Genomic DNA, 19,273 nt, shown 5'->3' with positions numbered 1-19,273 from the left:
AGTTCCACTGGTGAGACCTGGGGCCTTCCTTGCAGCTTTATTCTCCTAGGGGAGGGGGCAATCCAGGAGAGGGGATAGGAGAGTGGGTAGCGGTTGAATCAAAATTCAAGGCACTGAAGATGCTTAGTGGGGGTCACTCGGGGCAATGAATTTGGAAGTGAGATGACCATTAGTCCCTCAGCTACCTTAAGGTGAAAGGTCAAACCAATCTGGATAGTGTCAGGTCAAGAGGGTCATGAAGGTCTGGGATTAAGGGATGAAGGTATCTGTGTGGACGAGGGGAGGGGCCTGTGGATTCAGGTCAAAACCAAAGACTGCACTTTGTCTTGGGAACTAAATTAACGGAGAAAGCCTGAGTTGGCCCAAAGTATGGAAAATAAACGCTAATGTGGAGCCTCCTAACCTGCCTTTAGCAGAAGACAACTTCCCCTTAACACACTACCTGTCACAGGTGTCGCAACTTTCCTGAAAGTAGTGTCGGGGAGTAGGGTAGAAGCAGAAGAAACTCCCCCAGGGTGGTAGCCCCCAAATGCCCAAGAACTCACCCTCAGGGGAAGCTGATGCAAACTTCTGTTCCCCTATTCCGGGGCCCAGGGGAAGCTCCTGCCCCTTTACCCTTTAGGGATACTTTGGGTGTGTCTCTCTTTGGGACGTTTAGACCTTTTCTTCTCTGGGACTCCAGGACCTGCAGTAGGGGAGGCAGGAGGCACCTCCCTGGGCCGAGGTCAGGAGGCGGGGATGCGGATGGATGAAGGCTGCCTGCCAGGCAGGGCTAGGACCGCGGGGAAAGCAGCCCTCACCCCGAGCCTCCTCCACCCTGTCCTCGACCGCGTCGGGCGCCCGGGGCTCGCTCAGTTCTGCTTGCCCGGCTGCAAGACAATGACGGCTGCTGAAGCCGAGCGCCGCGGCCGCCAAAGGGACCTGGCGCTAAACGGTCCATTAAGCTGGGAATGGCGGCTGGGGGAGGGGGCTATTTATAGAACAAAGCTCGGCTGCAGCCAGCTGCCCCCGCGCGGGGACGCGGCCCCAGCCTGGCCCCACGAACCTCGCGTGCTGGGGAGAGGGTCGAAGCTCGGGGCCACCCCGCCGCGGGGCTGGGCTTTCCCTGTAAAACAGCTCGGACTAGGAGTTGAGCAGCCCTTTCTCACCGTAAATGCTGCTTCCGGGATCGAGGGGACCGAGCCCCAGAAACGCGGGGAGGGCGTCGCGTGACAAAGCGGAGGAGGAAGGATGACCCCCGAAAGCTGCTAAAGAACCCCTCTCGCTCCAGCCACAAACTGCCTCCGCCCTGGGGCCCCGGGAAGCGGGGCAGCTGGGACGATCTGGCCCAGAGACCACCGGCTCGCCCGCCCTCTCGGACGCTCCCGGGCTGGGCAGGCGTGCCCAGCGCCTGCTCCGCCGCTATCTCCGGCGCGCAGCAGCTGACGGATGGCCTTTTAATAAGCCCCTCGTTAATCTTCCTCCGCCTCTCCACCCCCTGCCCAGGGACGTCCGTATTTTCTGGCCCGATAAGGCTAGAGATTTTAGACGGTGAAATGTAGCAAGGAAATCGGGTCCTCATTGTTCAGCCGGAGCCACTCAGCTGTATCCCTTCGAACAAATCTCCTTTTTTTCCTTTAAAAAAAATGCACCCCTTGGGCGTTTTCATTTTGACCCTCACGTCTCCAGAAAGCAGTTCTTTTTCTTCTCCAGCTCCCAGATCTATTTTCCTTCCTCTCTGGTAAGTCGTGCCTGATACCCCCTTTCCCTCTTGCGGCCTCACACCCTCGCCTGCCCTCTTTCCCTTCCTTCCTCTCCTTCAAAGGCAAGCTCGGCAAACCTTCGAGCTTGTGCCGCCCGCACTTCCTCCAGGCAGGCCACGAGGGCTGCAGGCAATCGTTTCTCTTAGCCGCCAAGGCCCCAAAGAACGAAATTTGAACGCATTTCGACGGACGTCAAAAACCTCCAGCCGAGAAGGCCACTTGCAACGCGCGATGGTGGAGAGGGAAGGGGGACAACGTGTCAGCCACGGTCTTAGGCGGATATCTTGCCTTGGGCCTGCTCTCCAGGAAAGCCAGGCCGTTTTACACCACCTTCGGGAAGCGCAGGCGGAACGCATGGGTCGGTACGGCCCCAGAGCGGGGTTGTCACGCGGGAGCGCTGTGCTCGCGCCCAGCCAGGAAGCCCCACGGAAGCGCAGGACTCCAGCGGGAAAGGTCCCTCGCGGGCGCTTCAGGAGAGGGCAGAGGAGGGTCAAGGCCAGTAGACGAGCGTCTCTGCCGGGCTTCCGGGCTGTAGACACCTTATAGGAAACCAGACCCAAAAGCCAGGATCCCCTTCCGCTTAAGTCCCACTCTTCTTCACCAACAAAGCCCGCTCGCCTCGCCTCGCTGCGGGGCCCCAGCGGGCCCTTTCACTTACCACAAATCTTCAGCCCCAGTTTTCTGGTGCATCCGTGGGCCACGCCGCACCAGGTGTCATACGCTAGAAGGCAAGAGAGGTGCCATCAGTGAGGGTCGGACCGTCGGGGCAAAGGTTTTCTGGGGAGGATGAGGGCAGGTCTTCGCCAGTGCGCCTCATTGAGAAGCTCTTTCCCAAAAGGAACGAAGACCCAGATCTTCGGGCCGATGGACAGACTTGTGCCCTCCAAGGCCCTACCACACGCCCTTCCTGCTCCCACCTTGGGTACAGAACAATGTCTCTGAGAGCCGCGAACCCAGAGACCCGGACTTGCCTCTGAGCGGCCCCTGTGGAGTAGCAGCCAAGGGCTAACCCCACATGCAAAGGGCCAGGCCGGGACCCTCGAGTTACTCAGCGCCGACCCTCGGGCTCTGTCCCTTGGTTTCCACCCCGAAGACTCGAAGGGCGACCACAGCGGCCCGGAAAGGGAACACAGAGACATCTGGGATCAACACATCTCATAATTTCTTGGCGGGTCTCCAGCCGAGTGGCAGCTTAAAATAAACTGGCATGAAATGGGGTCGCGGAAGAGTTCAGAAATTAATTGGGTGAAAAATAGTATTTGACTAGATGATCGGGCTCGCATGGCTGCTCTTCAGTGGGACTGGGGAGTCGGTAAGACAACAGTATGCCTCCAGTCCTCATCGCCTGCCCTCTCTTCCCAACCTGCCCCTCATTAACCCTTCCCTCAGACATCTCGGATCTGGAGCTGGCGAAGGCGAAGGGAACCGGACACTTATCCTCTGCGTCTGAATCGCGGACCCAGGCGCTGCCATATTCTCAGACTCCTCGGCATCTATCCTGCCTCCGGGGTTCAACTTCCAGCGTGGTGGATCTAGTGTGAAATTACCCTAGGATTCCTTAGACAAGGCTCCTCCAATCACTCCCATCCCCCACCCCATCCTGGCCCGTGCCTTCAGCAGGGCGCGGATGTTGGCTGCGATAAGGACAGTGACATCCATTAAACCCGAGGCACAACAGAGCCACAGCGGGGAGAAGAAATAGCCCGACATCAGTGAGACAGCATGCCACATATGGAGTTCCTGCAACAGACAGTAAATTGGTGTGAAAGCTAAACCCTAATAATGATACCTGGCAGTTAAATAGTTATTTCCACCCCATAGAGTGCTTTTATTTTAAACAATGTCTCACCTAATCCTCATAACAACCCTATGAAACAAGAGGAGTCATCATCTGAGACTCATTTTACAAATAAAAACATTGAGGCTCAGAGATGCTGGGAGTCTTCCAAGGTCACTCAGCCATGGCATTAGAGTTCAGATCCACTGCACTGCCTTTTAGAGTTGAGGATTATAGTGAAAGAAAGGGAGAGGTAGGGAGAGGAAGTGAGAGACCCCCTTTGAGGTAGTGAGAGTAGGAAAGATTGAGCGGCCAAGGGCAAGAAGGAGGGGATTGCTGGAGCAAAAGGTGGAGTAAGGTTGTGAGGACTGAGCAAGGAGACCTAGAGCGGCAGAGAAGCAGAGCCAGCTGGGCGGGTGAGGATGTGTCTGCAAGGAAGGGCGAGAATGGGTAGACAGCCAGACATGCGTGTGCAGCCTAGGAGATGCTCACACCCCGGCTGGGCTGGAGGGCAGGCGATGGTGTTCTCAGTACAGGTGCTTCATGCTCTTCCCTGGCCGAGTCCTTGGCTATCTTCCCTCCCCCTTGGCGGCTTCCAGGTGCGGCAGGTCGTGTGCGAACTCAGGTCAGCACCTCTGCTGGGTCTCAGACCCAGGGTTCGGCGCATGCGCTCCAAAGGGCTTGCTGCCTCTGGAAAGTAGGTGCGCGGGTGGCTGTGGGGTGTGGGTCTCAAGGGTGGGTGAACAAAACGGCTGCCCAGCCCTGCCAGATATCAAAAAGGGGATGGGAAACATGCAGAGGACTGGAAAAGAAATCTATCAAGGCCAGAGCATCAGACAAAGGCGCGCAGGCCTCCTGTTTCTCTTGGTCTGTTCTGGCCAGCTCTGGTGGCCAGTGCCCAGCTCACGTGCCACCAAGGCTGGAGGCTCTCCCGAGCCCCTCTTTGTTGTGTGGGTAATTGTAGCTTGCATGGGGAGCGGGGAGAGGGAGCTGCAAAGGGAACTGGAACGTAGCCTAAGAATTTAAGAGAAGGCCTCTGGCCCGGAAGCCAAGGGCAACACCTAGGAGTTGGATAGAGGGCTTACCCGATAACATCCCTCCCCCGCCCCGTCTTCGCTGGTGAGAACAATTGACGTTTTCTCAAGCTTATATAAAGAGCCATAAAAGCAAAGCAATAAGCCATTTTTCTAACCACACTACCATCCCTAAGCCCCTTTTACACAGAAATTCTGGGGCTGTTACTATCTGGAGCTGACAGATTTTGAGGGAGCACATTTCAAACCAAATCGGAAAAAAGGAAAACAATTCCTTCATCACCACGCGTCTACAAAGAGGTAGGAAATCAATCTGAATTAAAGACAGATTCTGGAAATGGGTTGCGGAGCCGCGTGGAGCTAGAGGTGGGGAAACATTAACCTCTCCACCTTTCATCTGGTTTCCCTTTTCTTCCTCTCTCTTCCGGACTTGTCAATTGCTGACAGGTCTTGGGCGCTGGAGGAAAGAGAGGGCTGCTCTCTAGCCCTGGCAAAGCTCTGGCCTCCTCCTGGTTCCCTACTTCTTGCCACTCAGGATGCTGCCCGCTTTTTTTTTTTTTTTTTTTTTTTTGTCTCTGAAATGTAATTGTCTAAAATGTCGAGGCTTGATTTCAAACCGTTTTATGCACCTTTCTTACCCCTGGCTTCTCCCTCACTCATCAATAGCTCAACGCAAATTTGAAGCAATTAGGGAACCCGAGTTTTCTAAAAGCTGCAATTAACGTCGAAATTTTCGCTGATTATAGACTTCGAGCACAAGGCAGGAAGAAAGGAGGGGGCAGTCAGATCTCGGCTCAACGAAAGCTGAAGACAGAAAATTCTCTATTCCAGCTGAGACTCCCGGCTCCTCACACCGCCCGGTGCCCTGACCCCTGTCGTCCCTCCAAGCAAAGAAACCATACACAACAAAAACAACACTCTCGCCAAGCGTCCTTCGCCTGCAGCTAAGCCTCGGAGGATCGCCGCCGCTCTGATCCTGCGTGATTCCCTTTTTCTTAGTGCCCTGGAATCGCCTAGCATCCCTGGCAGTTGAACGACCTCTGGTCGGAACCTGGGTCAGGGCCCCATTTCTTTCCAACCTCCATCATCTGGGCGGCTCTCCCCCTTCCCTTTCCGCCAGTGCTGCCGCCTCACGTCCCAGCGCCCCCATCTTCCCCGCAGTCCATTTGATAGGAAACTGGGGCAGGACCTACTTGTGGGGCGCAGGTTGGTAGTATTGGGGTCCGCCCCCGCGTTCGAGGAGGTTGCGGACGAGGAAGGGGTCGAAGACGCCATCAGCTCAGTTGTCCCGGGGCCTTTGATGTCCGGGGTCCTCGGCCGGTTGGGCGCAGGAATAGGCTGCAAAGAGAAACGAGAGCTGTGCGGGGAGGGCTTCCGGGGTCCGGCACGCGGGAGGAGACTGAGTGGACGCGAGCGCGAACGATCGCGCTGAAGTCTGGGCTCCGGAGAGAAAGGCGAGAGGAAGGGCAGCTAGCGGGTTGGGTCCGGGTGTGCGGGGCGGAGGACTGGGAGAGGAGGAAACGTGCTCGCGAGCTCTGGGACTTGGGCGCCGGCAACGTAGCCCGGGCGACTCTCTGGCAACACGGTGGGGGCGAGAGGGAGCGCAGCGCTGAGACCAGGGGAGCCCAAGGCCAGTGCAGGTCTTGGGGGTGCAGGGGACTGGGCTACGCGAGGGCTAGGGTGGCTCAGTGCACGATTTTCCAGTCTAGCCGCGACAAGCCCTATTAGGCTCTCGGCAGCCGGCGGGAGGGCAGGCGGGAGGAAAGGGGGGGGCACTGGGCGGGCACGTCTGGTTCGGTGTCTGGTTCCCGCTGTTGTGTCTGGCTAATTCCTTGGAAAGAAGGCTAACTGCTCCGGGGACCCGGGACTTTGGTGAGACAAGGTGAGAGGAAAAAAGGCCCATATCTTTATGTTCTCCCTCGGAGTTGGCCGGGGAAGAAATACCGTCACGTTGTACTCCAGACAGCCAGAAAGCAGCGAGTCGGAACCTCGCTTGTCTCCCTCTTGCCCCACCCCATTTTGAGCCACCTCAAAGCCAAGGACGGGGCTGGGTCTGCGTTCCTGTATTTCTCCTCCATCCAACTCTCTGAGGTCCCTGGGTTTCTCGATGCACAGACCCAGAGAGGGTGAGGGAGGCAAGAAAGGTGAACGTCACCGGGGAAAGGAACTTGCACCCAGCGCGCGGGAGGCGGCAGACAAGGATACGTGCGCAGCGCCCCTGCTCCGCGCTTGGCGCTGGTGCGATGGCTTCCGAAGGCCGGAGGACAGAAGGAGTGCGGGCAAATCTGGGTACATCTAAGCGCCTGCAGAGTAGCGCCCGCTGGCCACCGCCTCCACACCCTCCATAGGACCCCATACCTAGCCCGGAGCGCGCACTTGCACGTCAACGCAGGCAGCGGGTAGACGGTGGCTTCTGGGGAAGTAACAGGTTACCGTTCCGAGTCACGCCTTCGGCGGCTGCTGGCCAAAGGCCCATTGATGGGACCGGTGCTCGCAGCCGGGAAGCGGGGTCGGGTGGGGGGGATCGCTCTTGCTGCACTTCTGCAGGAGACTTAGCCTCTGTGCATCCCCGGGGCATGAATCTCACTGGTGCGGATAGGATGATTGAGAGGGCTGGGGTCTTTGCGCCGCGCAAGAACAGAGAGCCAGGACTTGGGCCAGCGGGACGCACTCGTTCCGTAGGCAGACACCGGGGGGCAGGGGGTGGGGTGGTCAAGAAACCGCGGGAGAAGAGGACCCTGCTGAACAGTCGCGGCTGGGCTCTGGGAAGGTCCGGGCGGCCGCGCACTTACCCACCTAGGCTGGGTGACCGCAAGACCCGCGCTCCGGTCGCTCTTCTGCGTAGCGTCCTGCGATCTGACCCGCTCGGCCCGGCCCTGCCACAGGCGTAATCTCCCCGGAGTCACCTCCAGCAGCCGCCTCGCTCCCGCTAGCACCGTCCCGCACGCGAGCGCCAGGAAGAGAAGAGAGCGATCCAGAGAGGCGGCTGCTTGGCTTTGGGGGAGGCGGGGGCGGAGTGGGGAGGCGGGGACCGGCTCGGCGGGGGAATCACGAGGCCTTTGCTCGCGGGGGCAGCTCGTCGGCAGAGCGGCGGGGCTCCTTGCAGGTGCCTTACCGCCTCTGGAGCTTTATAGGACGATTATAAATCCAGATCACGGGTCTGCGCCCGGGAAAAAAAGGAAAGAAAAAGACTATGAGTAATCCAGAACGTACTCAACACGCTCCGCTTTTTTAAATAGGCAGTGTCGGGTAAGGCGAGGGAACAGATAATTCCTACGAAGAATTCTGCCTCGCTAAGTGCATCTCCCCCGCCTTTCCCTTCTCCCATTCCCGTGTCTTCGGGATATCAAGAGCAGTAGCTTAGCCTCAGTCTCTCTCCCCGCAGTTCGCCCAGCTCTGAGACCCCATAACGCTTCCTTGAGGTAAAGCGCGCTCCGAGTCGTGTCCTTGCTGGCTCTCTACTGAGCCAGGATTGTTGTAAAAGCAAAGAAGGCAGAGATAAGGGGCGAAAACTCAGACTCTAAGAGGTCTCTCCATCTCCTTTTCACTTTAGTTTCCTCATCCAGCTTGGAGCCTCCCCAATTATTTCACCTGAGCGCAGCTACCCAGTGCCACCTGCAAAAGGGTCCGGTTTCCAACCCACTGTGCGCTCCCTCCTAGTTTTGGTCCCCTTGGCAATAGGGAGAGGAATCCTCCTGATTGATCACATCTGAAGGTTAATAACACGCACGAGCGCCGCTGCACACACAAGGGGAACTCGTGCACAGAGGTGGCCTGGGTGGGGGTGGGGTAAAGAGAGAGGACCCGCCCTCTCTGCCCAGGCCCACTCCCCTCCCTTCCCCCTTCGATTTCACGCTTTTTAAGTTTTCTCCTTTTGCAATATTTAAGCGTATTTAACAAACTGCCAGGTTCAGAAAGCCCCTCACTGGGAAAAGGCGTTCACGGAAAATTTTCCACCAGATGGCGCCAGGCGCCCAGAGACGGGAGAGGCCCAGTGCTAGCCGGGTCCTTCCTCGCGCTCCAGAGCCAACACCTGGAGGGCTGGCCGGGTTTTCAAGCCATCCCTCAGGCACCCTCGTTTCTAATTTATGTTCTCCTCTTTCCTCTACCTCAGCTCTTTTTCTTTAGGGCAAAACAAAGTTGAACTTTGTGTTTGGGTGATACCATGTGACTAGTGATTCCTTTACTCGTTTTCACAGTGATTTTCCCCACCGTTTTGGTGCAGCAGGCAGGAGTTATTTATGGACACGTATGCGGCCTTGCGGGTCCACCAGAGGCCCGTTCCTTCTCTCTGAATGTCTTATTGCCTTTCACCACGACACAATGAGAATGCCGAAAATCTTACAAATCACTGCAAATTTCATAAGGGAGAGCGAAGATTCCACCCCGGGAAGATCCAGCCCAATCAGTAAGAGGGATCTCGCTGTGAGGTTTGAAATAACCGCGTTGCCCTTGATACAATACTCCTGCCTTCTCTCCACCTTACAATGAAAGCTCGGACACTTTTTAAGGATGGAAGAGCATCCCGAACAGTAGGCGTGTGGTAACCGCAGCTCTGGGTGCCAGAGCTCAGGACTGGGCAGGGTGGGCGTGCCCACTCCGCGCAGGCAACATCCCTGAACCACGCAGCTTCTCTGCAAAGATTGAAATGCTCGTTTTATTCGGAAATGAGGCTCGGAATTCCACCCACACCCCCTCCTCGAACTTCCCTGAAAGAAATGTTTGCACCAATCAGGGAGCCCGGTGCTAGTGCTAAATCATTCGAGACACGCGCGGGCAAGGAGGCTAGCTGGAGGAGGCAACAAATCTCGGAGCCCCTCAGGGTCTGCTGTGACAGGAAGACGCCTGCTCAACCTGTCTCCTCCACCTTTTCCCAAGACCCGAGATTCCCTGGAAAGGAAGATTCGTTTACCTTCACCTGTGGCATAAGACTGAGAAATTTCCAACCACTCCCTCTTCTGACCCCGGTGTCCAAAACGCTCACCCCTAACGTTTTAGCCAGTAAATAATATAATCCCGCTGGAGAATGAAATCACCTACAAGACTGTGTATCGCAAACTAAAGCTGAGTTCGTCCACCTGCGAGGACTTCCCTCACTTTCTCCTCTATGGGGGGGGGGGGCAGGAATGAAGGATCCTGCGCACTCTTAACTTAAAATGTTTAAATATTAGTAATTAAACGGCTATTTATTAATCACCTACTCTGTGCCAGGTGCTGCTCTCATGGAGTTCACACTGTCCTGGCAACTTATCCTTGCACTCACAGATGATCCAGTTAGGCGGGGAGAGTAACAGACTTGGGGACTTCATGGTTTTGATTTAATTTCCAATTATATCCCATTCCAACCCAGACTTCAGGGCTCAGTGGAGATGGTAAGGAACTGAGGGCCTGGAATTCCAGTTTCAGCACAAGGACTTAGGACACAGGGCACGGCTCTGTCAGTACCAAGGACAGAGCCCACGGTTTGGTTGCTTAAGCCTCTCTTTTGTCCGCTTGAGTTTCCAGCATTTAGCCAACCAGCCCCGCTCGCCCCATCCACCACCCGGCAGTAACCGCTATTCTTGTCTTCCCTTGCGAGGGGGTGGTAGTAATGGAGTATTTCACCCCCCTTTCTCTCCTCTCAGGCAAGAATTTGCACGGAGGTGGTTGTGGTTGTCTTTCGGCTTTTCAGAACACTTGGGATCTATATTTTTGTTTGCGTTTTTCACTCTTCTTTTTATCTTTTATTACTCCCGGAGGGGAAAATGCTTTGGATAATGGGGTGGAAAAAAAGATATCCTCTCTGGGGACTCGAACCGGTGGTGAGGGGTGGCCCGGAAGGGAGTGGCATCCGCCCAGCTGTTTCGTTTGCATTTGATCTAAGATTTAGCGCTTTGAAGAAATGGGAACAAGACGACCCAGAGGCAGGAGGAGGAGGGAGGCGAGTGCGACCCCTCCGGTCTCTTCTGGGCGTGGAGGTTTTGTGAGCCTGCAGCCTGGCCTACTCGATTATGTCCTCTGAGGACAACCTTCCTTTAGGTCAAGGATGACTGGAACTTGGGAACACGACCCTCCGCCCACAGTGCCCTTACCCCAGGAGGTTTAAAGATTACTCCAACCGGATTTGGAGCCGAGCCTTTCAGCAAAGGGAAAAAGGGAGTGGGTGGAGTAAGGAGTGGAAGGGGCGCTCACATGGGCTGCCGGGGAGATTTTCATGCATAAAATACGATCTACGTCAAGGTGAATAAATCAGAAACGTCAATCTGTGTGTGTGTGTGTGTGTGTGTGTGTCGCATTTAGCGTTTTTAGCCTCCAGGAAAGAAAGGTAATTTAGAACCAGTGTTGGTTCATTCCAGACTGCTCGTTGAAATCTATTTTAAGTATATAATTTATGACCAAAAAAGAGGAAAAAAATGGCAGTGCTCACCGTTTAAGTCTGTCTCCCGAGATGAGGACTGTGGAAGCGTTGTTAACCTTACACTCGGCCTTTCTTAAGTAGGAGCGAAGGTCTATTCGGTGTGTTTCTATACTTTAAAGATAGTTCCCCAGTCATTCTGGACTTTCTTTGGGAACCGTAGCTAAATCGACACTCTTATCCCCTAACAGATATCACACTCACTCCTGGAAGACAGGAAAGAGTTAAAAGTGTGGCGAGGGAGGGAGAATTCCAGCCAGAATGATGCTGGAGAGAACTCCGGAAATTTCCTTTTCTCCTAAAAAAAGAGAGCTGAGTTCCTCAGATAATCGTCAAATGGTCCCTTCCCCCTTGCTATTCAGCAGATGAAAAAATTCTGATATTAAAGAAATTAATCAAAAGGGATAGAGTAATTTGTATTTGGGCAAATCTTGGTGCACACGTTAAGACGCCCAATTCTCGCTATTTCAAACAAGACGACGGAGGGGCCACCAGGTGGCGATAGATTACAATTTCTGAGAGGAAACAACGGACCCCACAAAGAAGCAGTTCTTGAAGGCAAACTGCAGGCAGGCCCTTTCCAGTTCACACTCTGCCATATTTCACAATGCAGGGCTGCTGCTGCTGCTTCTGCTTCTTTTTTAATGCTGACAGATGCTGCCAGAAGTGGCAGCTCAGGATTTCTGTCCCTCTGGTAAAAAAAAAAAAAAAAAAAAAAAAAAAAAAAAGGCAGGGGGATGCAGAATATCCATTTCTTTCCCACAGAGCTGCTTTTTAATGCTAGCCTCAGGACAGGAACTCCAGCATTAGGCAAGGTGTTTAACTGCAAAGCTGGACACCGAGAAAATAACAGATCTGGCTTGCAATTCTGACAGAGAGCTTCTATGTTTTCAATTCTTCTCTCAACAAAAACTAAGACAAAATCAGTGCTTTCCCAAAAGAGTGGGATGCAAGAAAGATGATTTCCTATATGAGATGCTTTTTAGTGAAATAGAATATGGAATAGTGATACAGTTGAGCCTTGGACAACTGGCAGGGGTTAGGGGAAGCAGCCCTCCCCAGAGTAAAAAAATCCCCGTATAACCTAGTCCACCTTCCATATACAGGGTCCCTCAACATCCACGGTTCCTTTGCATCCTAGGTTCTGCATTCACAGTTTCAATCCACCTGGAATCGTGTAGTACTGTAGTATTTACTGTTGAAAAAAGTCTGGGTCTAAGTGCACCCTCACAGATCAAACCTGTGTTGTACAAGGCTCAAATGTATTTTATCTATTTCTTTCAGTGTAAAATCTCTTGAACTATTTAGAATGAAAGGTATTTAGTCCTTGCTTTCAGATGTAGGTGACTGGGACTGCTGTTTGTGAGATATTCTGGAAGGTTCTGACTTAGTTGTGGAGAATCTGATAACTTAAACTTCTATTTCAGATCAGATTCCTTCCCTAATCCTGGCCAGTTACTCAGGGGAGAAAGCAGAACCTTAACAGAAGGGATTCATCATTGCTGCTCTAGCTCAGTTTCCTTCTTATCTAAAATGTAGAAGAGCTCACTGGAACGTATTCATACCCAAGTTTCTCACCTGTGTCAGCGGCTAATCAGTGCTGTGTTTTCTCAAAGCAACTAGTTATCTGGAGCTCGTTCTATCTTACTCTCACTTGTGAGGCTGCGGTCCTGTTTTCTCTGCCTTTGGGTGAGTCAGGGATCCTTTAGATCTGCAACAACCTGTAATCTCAAGAAGTCCCTAAATATTAAATGATTATTGATATCTTTTCACTGGGGCTACCAGCACATTGTCTCAACTACATAGCCAGGGATAAGCCACGAACAAGCATCAGAGCATGGAGAGATGAATTGGTAAATCTTTATTCTTTTTCTTCTCTAGATCAGAAATGTATACTCTATACTCCCCCTCCCCAAGCCCCCACCCCACACACTAACCTTGATACTTGGCTCGGGCAAGTGATGTGCTTTTGGACACAGGAAGGGAACTAAACTGCAAACCCATGAATTTTGAGGTAACGTGTGATGCATCTTTTTTGTGGTAGTGGCTGACAAATACACCCTCTCACACCAAGGCGGTTGGGAAGAACCAAGAAGGGACCCAGAAGCTCTTGGCATTCGCTGCCCAGGATTGTTGCCAAAAAACTGGCCTCTGAACCCCAATAGCCAAATTGAATCTTGGGGATAGAGTTTTGGGAGAATTAGAAAAGGACAGCATAAAGCTTTGCCAGGCAAGGGGTGGGGGGTCACAGCAGGCTAATGCCTTAGAGATTGTGAATCCATCTTGGGATTGGTGTCCTGAGGTTTTATAGAATAACCAATGGAACAGAAAAGGGGACAACAATCAGGGTGTTTTCTGAGGTGCTGTATTCTTCTGAATCTTGATGAATCCACCTAACATCACACAGAAACTCCAGAGGGTCTGTTCATTCTCCTGAGGCTATCAGCCAATGACCACCTCCCTAGAATACAGCTTCTGGTTAAAGGACAAGCTATTCTGAGTAAAGAATGTATAGGGAGTAGAGACTGTGAAGGAGAGGTTGGGCGCTGTTTAGCACAAAAGCAGTTGAGCATCGAACTGCCACTAGCCTCTCCCTCAAGTACATGCCTAGATTAACAACCCATGTACTAGACAGCAGCCCGCACAGATTCACAACTGTGAATTTCTGATATGACTTTCCCATTGCCCCAGTGATAAACAGTCTCTCCTCCTTCCCAACTCCTTCCACTGTGCACCCCTTAGATAAGACCCCCATGGAGGTTACCAAAACTCTGCTTTTTGATTTGAATTGACCAATCTGGTCTTAGCCTAGGAACTCCAAAAGCACTCCACTTGCAGGCCCTAATAAAGACTTGCACCCAAGGTCTCTGCCTGCATCTTGACCTTCCCCTGCCGCCAACTGCATATGGCCCCTCAAAGGTGCACCATGTACCTCCTCCAGGACCTGTGAAGTAATAAACTTTTCTATTTCAATTTCCCTTGTGGTCTACTTAACAAATGCTAATTTAACAAAAATCACAAGGGACAGAGAACTAGAGAGATGGTGATGTGAGAAGGTCTCAGACACTGTTGGTTTTGAAGATGGAGAAATGAGTTCCTGAGCCAAGGAATGCGAGCGGGTTCTAGAATTTGGAAAAGGCAAAGAAACGGATTCTCACCCAGGGCCTCCAGAAAGAATGTAGCCTTGCTGATACCTTGATCTTTCCCAAGCGAGACCCATTTTGGATTTTGGACTTCTAGAATTGTAAGATAATTTGTACTGTTTTAAGTCACTAAGTTTGCTGTAATTTGTTACAGTGTAGAAAATAATATACTTCCTATGTTCAACCTGTGTAAGTGAACAGCCAGCTTCTCCAGCAAATCTGCTTTTCTATGTTCCTTTTCTTTCAGGGGATAGCACTACCATCATACACCCAACTGGAAGTCATCCTTGACCTCTATCTCTCCCTGACATTTAATGCATCACCAATTCCTGTCAGTTCTTCCTACCTCTAAAATAACTCCTCCATCCCACTGCATCTCTCTCCTCACCCCTCTTTTAGGCTACAGCTGTGAACTGCTAGAATAATGTAACAGTGGAGTTTTGTATTCCACTACAGTCTGTCCACTACACTTTCATTTACATATTTTTAAATGGAGATCCATTGGGACAGATACATTTCACATCAATATCTAGGACACACGTACACTCTTGAACCAAAAGTTTCACAAAACCGTAATTCCCATATACTCTTCCGCAATGCATGCTATTTTCTATTCTATGCATTTAATAATAATAAAAGAAAAACTCTAGCTATCTGTGACTCACTACAGTGATCTCATAACTGACCAATGGATCATGACCTGTAGTTTGAGAACACATTTTTCTACCTGGCTGTTAGAATGCTCTTTCTAAAATACCATCATTTTTCTTAAAATCCCTCAGTGGTCTCCTATTACTTTTAAGGATAAAGTTCAGGCTTTCGTGTGGCTTGTAAGGCCCTCCATTCCCCAGCCCCTTGATCACCACAGCTTCATCTGTCTCTGCTCCAACTGGTTCATTTTCATTTTTCAATCCACTTTTACTTACTTTCTGGACTCAGAATGTATCTACTGATAGAACGCTCACCCTCACTGTTTCTCCTTGTAGCTAATTCCCACTCATTCTGCCTTCCCAGCTGAGACTTCACTTCCCTCTGAATGCTTTCCCTGGATGCCTGGCTCAAGTTAGGTGTCCCTCCAGCACCCTGGACTTCCACAATGGCAGAGTTTATCAGCCTGAGTTTCAACTATGCCAGTGCTGACTGGGATTTGTTCCCCACAGTATACAAAGAAGGACTTCAGTAAATATTGATTGAATAAGTAAGTGAAAGTATTTCATTGGGTTCCCATCTTAAGTCCACTAAGTGGACATTCTCACAGATTCACATGTTGTTAAATATTTGGATTCTTTCACTGTAACGTGCTATAAAGCTCTGAAGAAGACACAGGTCTGGAACTGAACTGTCCACATAGATACAACTTATTTGCTGATTTATTAAATAGTTTCTAGAGTTTAGCTATGTGTGAAACAGCATGGAACACTGGGTTCAAGATTCACTAGATCTCTCATACAGGGACATAACTTGCATCTCATAGTCTTAATTTCCTCATCTGAATTCACCCCAATTAAAATTTACCTTTGGATATGCCGAGCATCCCAAATTTAATTTGTGTAACTGATGGGGATAATATAATAGCATGCTCTTAGGACTACTGTGAGAAGCTAGTGAGTTAAATAATATAAAAATACTTTGCAGATTATGTTTAGTTATTAGATTATTATATTTAGCTACTCTATACAGATACACATGCTATGTCAGGTTATGCCAACATCCTAAATTACATTAAGGAGTGCAAGTAGGACGAACAATATGAACAAAGGGGTACTTATCCATAGACATGGATTATCCTGTATGATCAAACCTTGAAAATTCTTAGATTTAGCTGTAACATGGCCTGTGATCTCGTGGCTTTTTACTCAGAGAGTTTCTTCCTCAGAACTTTCCTGTTCCTTTAAAAGAAAACTAAAATCTCATGAGTGTAACTAATTTAGTTTGCAGTATCAGTTTCAAGGTATTTAATGAATTTCTTATGGGAGGGGGACAGGCTCCAAAATCAGGTCAGTGTCATCAGATTGACACATGGTGGTTTTCCTTTGATGGGGAGGCGTACCAAACATCCCACAAATGAAAAGAACAAGCAGTTCCTGTGGTCTCTGCCAGCCCAGCCCTCAGTGCTATCTGACTGTTTATGTAAGCGAGATGATTATACATACTTGTCTCCATTTCTTTCAGACACTCCTGTAATACGGTGCAGCAGAATTTCTTCCTCTGAATGTGAGCAGGCTACAAAATACCCAAAGAATAAACTGCGCTGGCAAGCGTTCTGGATGTGACATGACACTGTGCTGACAGACGAATTAAAATTCAAAATGCCTACCCCCAAACCAGATGGGTGCAATCAAACAAATTCCTTAGGAATAGTTTTCTCATTTTTACCTCAGTTGGCTTACAATCTGATTTGAAGGTGGCAGAAATTCATCATAGATACAGAATCAGCAAGATAATGTAGAATAATACGTAAAAGTGTGATAAAGTCCTATAAATGTTTTATGAAAAGTCATAAACATTGTCATGGACTTTCCCTTCATTCATTCACTTGGTCTACACAGCCCATCATGTGCCAGGCCCTTGTCCAGTTGCTAGGGACACAACTGTGAAAATGACAAAGCCCTGCTTCATGGAGGTTACATTTTCTGATAAGAAGGGGGAAGATAAAAAGAACAGATATTTAATAATAAACGTGTTAAGTTTAAAAATAATAAATAAAAATAAAATAAAAATTAAAAAAGTTTTAAATGTTGACAAATAAAGTCTAGGCTGTAAAGATGAAAAAAAAAAAAAAAAAGAACAGATAGTTAAATAAGAACTTCTGGTACTGATACATACTATAGAGAACATGAAACAAATGATACAAAAGTGCCTAACATGGTGCATGTGGGAGGGGCTGAGAGGATGGATTTGGGAAACATAATGTGTATATAAATCCAGGCTCTACCAAGCAAGAGGTATATGATACTGGTTAAAATGTTTACACTCTCTGTGCCTCAGTTTTCTCATCTGTCTAATGAAAATAATAGTGCTTACCTCATGTGTTTGTTGGATTCAATAAATTTATGTGTAGAGAACAGCACCTGGCACACAGTGCTGTGTAAGTGTTTCCAATGACTATTTCCCTCTCTGAGTAGCTCACACTGAGCTAAAATCTAAATATTAAGAAGGAGCTCAAGCCAATATGGATAAATTAAAAGAACTCTGTACCAAATAAAGAACAATTAGACTGCAATGCAGCTCTTCTCTTTATATTTCCAAAGTATACGGTAATGAACATACATGAAGGTTAAACTCTAGTAAGCAACTATCATCACCCATCTTCACATTCATCAGAGCTTTCTTCACTTGGCTCCTCACTGCTCTCTCCTTCACTCGCAGCACTACTGTTTTCTTCGCTCTCTTCATCATCTTCCTCAAGATTCTGAGCTTTCTCTGTCACAGAAAGGAAGAGAATTGCTTAAAATGTTGCTTAATATTTCCACCCTGAAAAATCACAATTCTCTTGTTTCCCTCTCCACTATGAAATATATATTTTTGGAATGTGAGAACTGAGCTGAATTTTGCTAACTATACGTAGGGTCAAAGCTGTAGTGCAAAGAAGAACATATTCTTACTGGCACAAAGATGTTTAAAGTAAATTTAAAACATAGGCCTATAAAAATACTTTTTACTATTGTCAACTTAATTCTTACTTAAACAGAGTTAGAGTAAGTGAGATTTAGGGTAATTTAGAGGTTACTGGCTTTGCTTGGGACTGTGGGATAATCCCTTTAGTATCTGGGACAAGAAGCACATTTTGTCCCCTCTGAAGACTCTGTTGGTGCCCCACACCTTGTGCCCGGGGAACCTGCTTTGCTTGGGCAGTTCCACTCCACAGAGAAAAGGGAGTCATCTTGACCATCCACAGGAGGATGAGATGGTTTCACTAAACCATCCAGACAGCCATTTAGCCTTTTCTTAACCACTTCCTGAGGATGTACTTTACCAATCTCTTGGGATAATGGATTTTTAAATAGTAACTACTCATAGTTCTATAAAAAATAAGAAATACCAATCTTTAAATTTACCCATCCGCAACAATTCTTCAATAAGTGACAAAAACTCCTTGGCCTCAGGATTTTCTGGTTCATAGATTAGGACTGAAAATGGACAACAGAATGTGTGTTATTAATGTTCAAAGTGTTTCAGCAAACAGCTCCTCAGAATGAGATTGAAACTGTCAATCAGAGTAAGTGAAAACACAGAGTGAAAACACCAACAATTATACCACGGGTATATCTTAACATGAATAGAGAAAATGCTCTGCTTATCTTAGGCGCTTTGTAAGGGAAATAATCCTCATTATATTTTTCTACCTCCTGTCCAAAGAATGCAGCCTCCATCACTATGAGGCATCCCTCACAGGCCTGGAGCCAAAGCGTTTCTTGACTATAATCATTCCCCAAAGTACAAATCCCAAAAAACATGGAGACTTTGCTAATGATACCCCAGTCATCAACTACTTAACAGCCCTCTCACTGCTTCATCAGACCCATTGTTTTTAGCACTATTTATTTCTATGTGTGATCCTTTAAGTGAATGTGTCATCTTTCTTTTGGACCATATTGATAGATTTTTTTAGGCTTCTTGGCATATTACCAATGTAATATGAGGCCAGAAAGATATACACTTTTTGTTTCAGAGTTTTCTAGACTATTTTATTTAGTTTTTTTAGATCTCACTCTATAGATCTCTCGCTGCCTTCTTCCTATTTGCCTTCAGTATTCATAATCCTGCACCATCCATTTAATGTTGTGACTCCTGCATGATATCTTGATGGCCCCCAGGGGGCACTGAAACATCAAGTGTGCTATTCGCCTGGCTAAGAGAGAACTATGGATGGTTCAACTAGGCCCCATTGGCTCAGAGGATCTCACTCCATATGGCTTTCATCCTGACACCCCAAACCAATGCCTTTATTTCCTAATCCCACTAAGATAACAATTTACCATCAAACTGGGTTAGCATGTGTGCCTGCTTAGAAGCTACTTTCAAGGGTCCTATAGGTATTTACACATCTTTTAAGGCTTCTAATAAAAGTGACTTTTTATACATTTTAACTTGGACTAAAATATGCTTATCATTAGCAGTCTAAATCTTCCTCTGAAGCTAAGCCTCTTTCTAGAGCAGAGTTTCTCCAACTTGCTGCTGGA

At 49.2% G+C, this 19,273-nt stretch overlaps 2 protein-coding genes across 14 annotated transcripts in view; both read right to left on the bottom strand.

Annotated features, from left to right (window-relative positions):
• Positions 1–7,698, bottom strand: part of GAD1 (glutamate decarboxylase 1) — a 38,843-nt gene extending 31,145 nt beyond the window's left edge. For both annotated transcript variants that reach the window (XM_074363874.1, XM_074363875.1), the window contains exons 1-3: positions 7,350–7,698; positions 5,747–5,891; positions 2,401–2,463 (exon numbers count right to left, since the gene is read on the bottom strand). In XM_074363874.1, the coding sequence (XP_074219975.1) occupies positions 2,401–2,463; positions 5,747–5,828 (145 nt within the window). In that variant the 5' untranslated portion in view covers positions 5,829–5,891; positions 7,350–7,698. The remainder of the gene's footprint in view (positions 1–2,400; positions 2,464–5,746; positions 5,892–7,349) is intronic.
• A 9,615-nt stretch (positions 7,699–17,313) lies between these two features.
• The window catches only part of ERICH2 (glutamate rich 2), a 35,890-nt gene continuing 33,930 nt past the window's right edge, over positions 17,314–19,273 (bottom strand). For 11 of the 12 annotated variants that reach the window (XM_074363861.1, XM_074363863.1, XM_074363865.1 and 8 more), the window contains 2 exons: positions 18,149–18,220; positions 17,314–17,513 (listed from right to left, as the gene is read on the bottom strand). In XM_074363861.1, the coding sequence (XP_074219962.1) occupies positions 17,392–17,513; positions 18,149–18,220 (194 nt within the window). In that variant the 3' untranslated portion in view covers positions 17,314–17,391. The remainder of the gene's footprint in view (positions 17,514–18,148; positions 18,221–19,273) is intronic. The other variant, XM_074363864.1, reaches the window with a different exon arrangement.

This window comes from Camelus bactrianus, chromosome 5 (genome assembly GCF_048773025.1).
Source record: "Camelus bactrianus isolate YW-2024 breed Bactrian camel chromosome 5, ASM4877302v1, whole genome shotgun sequence".
Lineage (NCBI taxonomy): Eukaryota > Metazoa > Chordata > Mammalia > Artiodactyla > Camelidae > Camelus > Camelus bactrianus.
The sequence above is the reverse complement of the archived record's forward strand: the minus strand, read 5'-3'. Positions and strand labels throughout refer to the sequence as shown.